This window comes from Pituophis catenifer, unplaced genomic scaffold (genome assembly GCF_029215685.1).
Source record: "Pituophis catenifer annectens isolate HBS135680 unplaced genomic scaffold, rPitCat1.0.hap2 SCAF_3, whole genome shotgun sequence".
Taxonomy (NCBI): Eukaryota; Metazoa; Chordata; class Lepidosauria; order Squamata; family Colubridae; genus Pituophis; species Pituophis catenifer.
The window spans coordinates 194,021,794-194,029,682 of record NW_027256883.1 but is presented as its reverse complement, the minus strand read 5'-3'; the positions used below and the strand labels follow the sequence as shown (position 1 = coordinate 194,029,682).

The following is a 7,889-nucleotide window of genomic DNA, read 5'->3' as shown; positions in this document are numbered from 1 at the left end:
TTCAGATAATCAAGTGAAGTCATTTATAGGAGAGCTATGTTAGTCCATGGCAGCCAAAAGGCACTCCATTTACATGTGATGAAATGAGCTGTTACCTCGCAGAATCTTACGCCGTTTAATACAATTTATTACGGTAGTCAGGGAAGCCGCTACCAGATGGGAGTTAAGTGACTAAACCATAAGCCATTGAAGCCACACGCTTTGGAAGCAGAAGGTCGAGCGAAAAACGGCCTCCGAAAGGTGACCTCACTGGACAAGGCCACCCCTCCCAGGCTGCCCACGAGACCAGGAAGAACGAAAAAGGGGAGTTTGCGGACGGTCCCTGATAGGTGGCCGGGCGAGACCGAGGGAGCGCGTCCAGAGCAGGTCCGCTTTTGACGCTCCGAAAAACGGGATTTTGCAGAGAGCCCCTGAAGGCCCCGCTTTCCCCGCCCTCGACGGCTCCTCCCCCTCCGTTTGCCGGTGCTTCGAGCCTCGGGAGCGGCCAGAAGGAGGCTATAAGAGACCGGAGGAGCTCGTCGGGCGGCGCTGCTGGCCGACTCTTCACTCATGCAGCGCCGTCGCCGAAGGGGGGGAGCCGCGCCGAAGCACCGAGGGAGCAAGTGAGGCAAAGAGGAAGGACCCCCCCCCCCGCTGCTACACCTCCTCCTCCTCCTTCCACACCGCCGCCGCTCCCGAGTCAGCCGTCCCCTCAGTTACCGCCGCCATCCGCCTCCCTCCTCTTTCTACTCCTCGCCTCAGTCGGCTCGTCTGGAAGCGAGGCGAGGAGGGGGCGGACCATGCGGTGGAAGCGGAGCCCTTGGAGGCCCTGGCGGCTTCCCCGGCGGTCGTTGCTGGCCGCGCTCTTCTTTTTCTCGCTCTCCTCTTCGTTCCTCTACTTCGTCTATGTGGCTCCCGGCATTGGTAAGGGTCGCGCGGCGCGTTTGGGGAAAAAAAAAAAAAAAGCGGCTCCGGCTGGGCGAGGGAGGGGCGGCGCGCCCGGGAGGGAGACGCGCTTCCCCGCCCGGCCTTGCTTGTGGGAAAGAACGGCGGGAGAGAGAGAGAGAGAACGTCGGGCAGCTGAGGGCGGAGGGGGGTCTTTTTGAGGGGAGATGGGGGGGGCGCGCGATTTTGGCGCGCGTGCGCCCTCCGCGAGCGAGCGAGGGGGGGGGCGTGAGAGGAGTCTAACGGTAGCGCAGGAAAGGGGAGGGTACTGAGCGCCGCCTGAGGTGGTGAGGGGCACCCCGCCAGATTCAGGCCGCCGCTGCGGCTATTGCAGCGCACGGGGGAAAGCGGCCGTGTTGCCCACCCATTTCTCTGCCTCCCGCCCTCTCTAGTTGCCGCAGCCAGGGGTAGGGGCTGAGGTGCCTGAGGTGTCTCTTGCCTCTCTCTTCCAAAATTTCACCAACGGGTGTCGATGAAGCGCACTCTTTTCTCTTCCCCCCCCCAAACAAAACACATTTCCTCTCCCCCCCCCCCCGGAGTAGTTATTGGCGGCATGGACTCCTGGAGGCTGCGCTCCCGGGCCGCGTTTCCTTTTTGCAGCCCACGAGAATTCCTGGTTCTGAGCCTCAAAAGCGAGAGTTCTCGTAAGGCTGCAAAAAGGAATATACTTTGCTCGCTGAAGCGCCTTTCCTGTTATTTGGACATTGTATGTATGTATGTATGTATGTATGTATACATGTCTGTAATCCATCCATAATACAGTCGTGATATTTTGTTTTTTTTTAAATTTCGTTGAATACATGTCAGGTCTTTTTTTTAAGTATATTTTGGTGTGTGGGAGACATTTTGTCATTTAGTCTCTCTTATCTCTCTTACTTTTTATACATGGTAGTGAACATATCTAATACTCCTATCCCCTATTTTCCCCGACAACCCTGTGAGGTGGGTTGGGTTGAGATAGAGTGACTGGGCTAAAGTTACCCAGCCAGATCAGTATCAAACATTTCCCTGAGATCAGCAGAAGCGTTTTTTTCTTCTCCCTTCTCTCCTTAATAACTGAATTCTTTTTACATTACTATCCTCTGGCTTATTTAATTTTGCTCCTCCTCTTTTTATCTTTGACCTTGATTAATTCAGCTGTTTATTTCCTTACAATTCTACATACAAAAGGATGTAGAACTGGGAAGTTGAATTGGGAAGGTCAATTTAAAAAGTATGTTTGTATTCCCCCATTTTTTTCTTTTACATGGAAATATTTGCTTGATATATATTTTCAGCTCATATTACAGTAGTAGGTAGACAGTATAAAAACCCAGGAGATATAGAAACCTTTACATTGACTGCAGGTTGTGATCAGAGTTGGGTCAAGTGATGATGGTTAAAGTGATTTAAAAAACCAGTAATGCTGACTGCTATTTTCTCCCTTCTCCTTTTGCTCATATTATCAAGTGTCAGTATTCTGCAAATAGTCAATTGTTAGCTTTTGGTTAATAAAGGCGTTCTGCTAATCTTCAGATATTTCTTGCAAATAAGTTATGTTCGTGCTAAAATGATTTACAGTTTCTTTAACAGATCATGCTTTTCGGGCTGCTTATTTTTTTGTGAGAGCAATGAGTTTCTCATTGCTCTCTGGTGTTCATGCATATTTTTATGTGGCTTAAAATTACAGAATTCAATCTTAAATTGGTCACATTTTACTTGAAGTGACAACTTCATTCAGTGCCAAAATAATAATTTCCTAGAGATGAGTAGTAGGCAACAATAATGGCTTGGAAGTATAGTGTTCCTATGCAGATTAAATTTGGTCTTGATCCAGTAAAATACTAGTAGTTGTCTATCTACATGTCTCCATACTATAAGGTTGGTTTCCTAGTGTGGGTACCCTGTAGATGTCCTAGACTATAAATCCCTTTAAGTCATATTGAATGAGGAATGAGCAACTGAACAGGGAATCAGAAAATTGGTATAATAATAATAATAATAATAACAACAACAACAACATACCTTAACAGTTCCTAGGTCCTTGGTTAGGACTCGAGCTGCACAGCCTCAAAGGCTGTGAATCTCATTAAAGATTAACCAAAAAATAATAATAATAATAATAATAATAATAATAATATAATTTTTAAATTTATTTTTATTTATTTTTAAATTTGATTTATATGCCGCCCTTCTCCGGAGACTCAAGGCGGTTTACAATGCATTAAGCAATAGCCTTCATACTTTTGTATATTTATACAAAGTCAGCTTATTGCCCCCACAAACTGGGTCCTCAATTTACCTACCTTAGAAAGGATGGAAGGCTGAGTCAACCTTGAGCCTGGTGAGATTCGAACTTACAGTAATTGCAGACAGCTGGTGTTAATCACAATGCTATCAGTCTGCTGAGCCACCAGGCCCTTGAATTTTATTTCTATACCGCCCTTCTCCCGGAGGACTTAGGGCGGTGTACAGCCTATTAAAAGCACAAAGATATAAGAACTGCCTGATACAATAAATTGCTTTTATATCAGGAAACAGTTTATAAATAACAATTTTCCTGGTAGTATGAATCCTATTTATATGATGCAACATTTAAATTTAATTTAGTTTTTATTGGTATTTTAGAATAGAGCATCAAATCTAATCATTTAAAGTCACCTCTTTGATGTAGTGGATTTTTTCAATGTCACAAAAGACAGCCTGATAATATTTGCTTTCTTAATTGATTACTTTTGGTGAACAGTAGTGTTAATTAATCTTAATTGATTACTTTTGGTGTAACAGCAGTGTTACACAAAAACAACTGTTGCTCAAGACAATGGTGTATAACCCGTCTATCTTGTATTTTGTGGAACACAATATCCAACAAACAAAACTTTGCAGAAAGTTTAATAAGATTGAATGTTATTTTTTATTTTTTTTTCAGTCTGCATTGACTGCATAATATAAGATACTGGATTGTGTTAACTATGAACAATTTAGAATTACTTATTTGTTAGACTTAGAGCTTTCCTTTGTGGTGAAAAATAAGTTCTAAAATAGTTAAAAACAAAATGAATTAATAATAAAGAATTCATAAACAAGTGCATAACTGCAATAGAACAAATATATTTCACAGAGAGGCACCTCCCAAATCTATGTTGATTTTCAGTTTGCTTATAAGTTTCTTCCTGGAGAAAAGGCATGTTCTCATATTTGAATTACAGTGGCCTCTGAATGCAATTTTTTATAACTTTGTTATATGAGAGCTGCTGTAGAGATAAAATTGTCCTTGGACTTGCAAAGCCAAGCCTATTCGTACTGTAATAATACTTTCCTAAACAGAATCTTTACATAATTATTTCTTAAAGATCCTTTTTGTCCTATGTAGGAGACTTTTGGATGTTTTGCTGCCTATGATTTTAGATGGAAAATTTAATAACATGCTATTGTTAGAACTTGTGCCACTATTTAGACTGATTGAGGTAGTATAACATATTCAGATGTGGTGCCTTTTTAGCAATCTTTTCAATCTGAACTGATAAGACTCTTTTATTAACTATTTGGGTCAGATAGCATAGGAGTACACTTTATTATTGCTCTTAGATTGGTGTATAGAAACATCTCTGTCAAAATTTGACAATTTTGTTTGTAATTGTCATAAAAAGACTAAGATTAATACTGGAAATACCTGCTGAGTAATTTATTGCTGTTTGGAGAGTTTGTGATACATTTAGTTAATCCTTTAGTTTATTTTTTAATTTTTTTCATTAAGTCTCCCTTTTTTTAATTAACTACTATATTCTACATTTTTTATCTTTGACCATCATTTAATTTATTCACACATACATACAAACACACACACACACAATCTCTAAAAACTTTAACAGCACTGCTAAAGTGATTTAGAAGGAGCAGTGAAAAGGAATTATTCCAAAGGCAATTAACCATGAAAAGGCAGGACTATCAACAAGATCTGTTGCTGGCTGAAATTCTTGTCCTTTTTATGTTATCATTTTAACACAAGGGAACATTATGGAATAAGGCTACAATCCTATAAATATTTTTATGATTTTTTATATCTGAGCCATGGTAATCTGATGGTTGTCTGGAATATGGGTTATTGATATGGAACTGAACCTAGTCTGATTACCCAAGTTCTGGGAGGTAAGGATAAGAATTACACGTATCCTTACACATACCTCCAGCCAATTCAAGCAGTGTACTGGATCTCTTGTGTGTCTAGAGATAAAGTCTACCTCTTTTCGGAGGTCACAGTACACCTTAGCGACAATAGTGACCATCAACCTGTAAGGGTGACATTGCGAGGCTGCTCAGATTTAAGACCATATAACATGGCTGACAAATGGCTCACCAAAAAAGGTAGAGGTGACCCAAAATAAAAGGTTAATTCAGGCCAAAGTGGATTCTAAGGCAATATCAGACTGCCTTAAAACAGAATGCTACCAAATGAGCTAGAACAATCCAGTCATCTACTACTGAGTGGCTGTCAGCCTTCAATGCATTCGCTAATCTCTGTAATATTCTGAAGAAATACCTAACAACTAAGCCTGCTACAAAAAGCCTGAGTGGGTAGACCCCATTGGTTTGATCCTGAATTCCAGCGACTGAAAAAGAAATTGAAGGCAGCCATGAGGCTCACCCAGAGGAATCCTATTGCTCATATACAAGCTGAGATGTTGCACACAAGAAAGGAATATAAAAAAATTATAACATTAAAGGAAAAAAAGTTTTACTATTTCAATCTGATCAGAACTTGAGTTGGCTGCCAGAAGTCATAACTCAGTAATATTTTGGTACTCTGTAGCAGGTGTCCTGAAAGAACAGAGATTTGCTTTTGACATACCAATCTGCTGAGGACGGAGAACTATCAGTGTTTGTTTGCTTCCACAGAACCTGCAGAGAAACTGTCTTTAAGCAGTGATTTAGTAAACCCTACAACTCTCCCCCCACCACTACCTTGGCCACCAGTTTTGGAAAAGGAGATACAATCCATCATTAAAAGCTTAAAGAGCAATAAAGCCCCAGGTGAGGATTTTTTACCAGCAGAATTATTCAAGAAATTTCCCAATTGGTGGAGCCCAGTGTTGGCAGGTCTTTTTACACATATAAATAATACCTGCCATATACCAGATGGGTAGAAGATGGTAATAGTTGTCCCCATATATAAAAAAGGAAATAAAAAGGATCCTAGTAATTATAGGCCCATTACCCTGATTGACATTGTAGCAAAAACATATGCTAGGTTTCTTTTGAACAGAATTGAAATCTGGGTAGAGGAAAACAATATCTTCACAGAAGAACAAGCAGGTTTTAGACAAAGCCGATCCACTATAGATAACTGCTTTGTCTTGAACCATCTAATTGCCAAATATGCCTATAAGAGGAGACCCCTGTTTGCTGCTTTTATAGACCTTACAGAAGCATTTGATATGGTAAACAGAGAAGTACTATGGAGTAAACTGACATCTCTTAAAATAGAACCTAGACTGCTGGCTTTGATTAAAGCCCTTTACACAAGTACCTGTTTGAGGATGATGTATGGGGTTAATGGGACCCTGACTAACAGGATTCACACAAATAAAAGGGGTAATGCAAAGGTATATTCTGGCCCCATTATTATTTAATAATGAATAACGAAGACACAGACTTTAGAGGATAACTAGAACTGCAGAAAAAAGAATTACTACCCACCTGCCTTCCATTGAGGACCTGTATACTACACGAATCAAAAAGAGGGCTGTGAAAATATTTACAGACCCCTTGCATCCTGGACATAAACTCTTTCAACTCCTACCCTCAAAACGATGCTATAGAGCACTGCACACCAGAATAACTAGACACAAGAACAGTTTTTTCCCAAACGCCATCACTGCTAAACAAATAATTCCCTCAACACTGTCAAACTAGTTACTAAGTCTGCATTACTATTAATCTTCTCATCATTCCCATCACCCATCTCCTTCCACTTATGACTGTATGACTGTAACCTTGTTGCAATATAAGATTTATATTGACTGTTTCCCTATGACTATCACTAAGTGTTGTACCTTATGATTCTTGACGAATGTATCTTTTCTTTTATGTACTCCAAGAGCGTATGCACCAAGACAAATTCCTTGTGTGTCCAATCACACTTGGCCAATAAAGAATTCTATTCTATTCTATTTAGTTTATATATCAATGACTTGCCAGGCTTAATGAAGGATCCCATGGTACAGATGCTGATGATCCTAAATATTTACTGTAACAGCTTGCTTTATGCTGCTGATATGATTTTATTATCATATTCACTAGTAGGATTTACGTAGGCTATTAAGAAGATTCAGCTCTTATTGCCAGAATAACTCCCTAATCATTAGTAAATCTAAATAGAAAATAATGGTGTTTGGAAAACATCATCAGAGACATAGGTGGCAATTAGACGGTGAACCAATTGAACAGGTTAATACCTTTGTATATTTAGGTGTAATCTTTTCCATCTTGGGCTTGTCATCATCAATGAAGTAAACTTAGAGCGAAAGCCTGTTTAAATTTACTGCTTAAACTAAAGAACCATAGTTACCCAGGGTCCCTAGCCCCATTAATTAAAGTATATTGATTTGATTTGATTTGATATTTGATTTGATTTGATTTATTAGATTTCTATACCGCCCTTCTCCCGAAGGACTCAGGGCGGTGTACAGCCATATTAAAACACATATAAATATACAAAATTTAAAACAATTTAAAATTGAATATATAAAAATTTGGCCCATAGATTAAAACACACATACACCCGTTCTAAAATTCATATTAGGCCAGGCCGGCTTGTTGGAACAAGAGGGTCTTCAAAGCACGGCGAAAGGTACACAGGTCGGGGATGAGACGAATCTCAAGGGGCAGCTCATTCCAGAGGGCTGGTGCCACCACAGAGAAGGCTCTCCCCCTGGGTGTCACCAGTCGGCATTGTCTGGCCGACAGCATCCTGAGGAGCCCCTCTC

The 7,889-nt window shown here is 40.7% G+C and overlaps 1 protein-coding gene across 1 annotated transcript in view; it reads left to right on the top strand.

Moving 5' to 3' along the window:
- The first annotated feature begins 509 nt into the window (after window positions 1–509).
- The window catches only part of B4GALT5 (beta-1,4-galactosyltransferase 5), a 61,922-nt gene continuing 54,542 nt past the window's right edge, over window positions 510–7,889 (top strand). Inside the window, exon 1 of the mRNA XM_070940041.1 lies at window positions 510–903. Coding sequence (XP_070796142.1) covers window positions 780–903 — 124 coding nt within the window. The 5' untranslated portion in view covers window positions 510–779. The remainder of the gene's footprint in view (window positions 904–7,889) is intronic.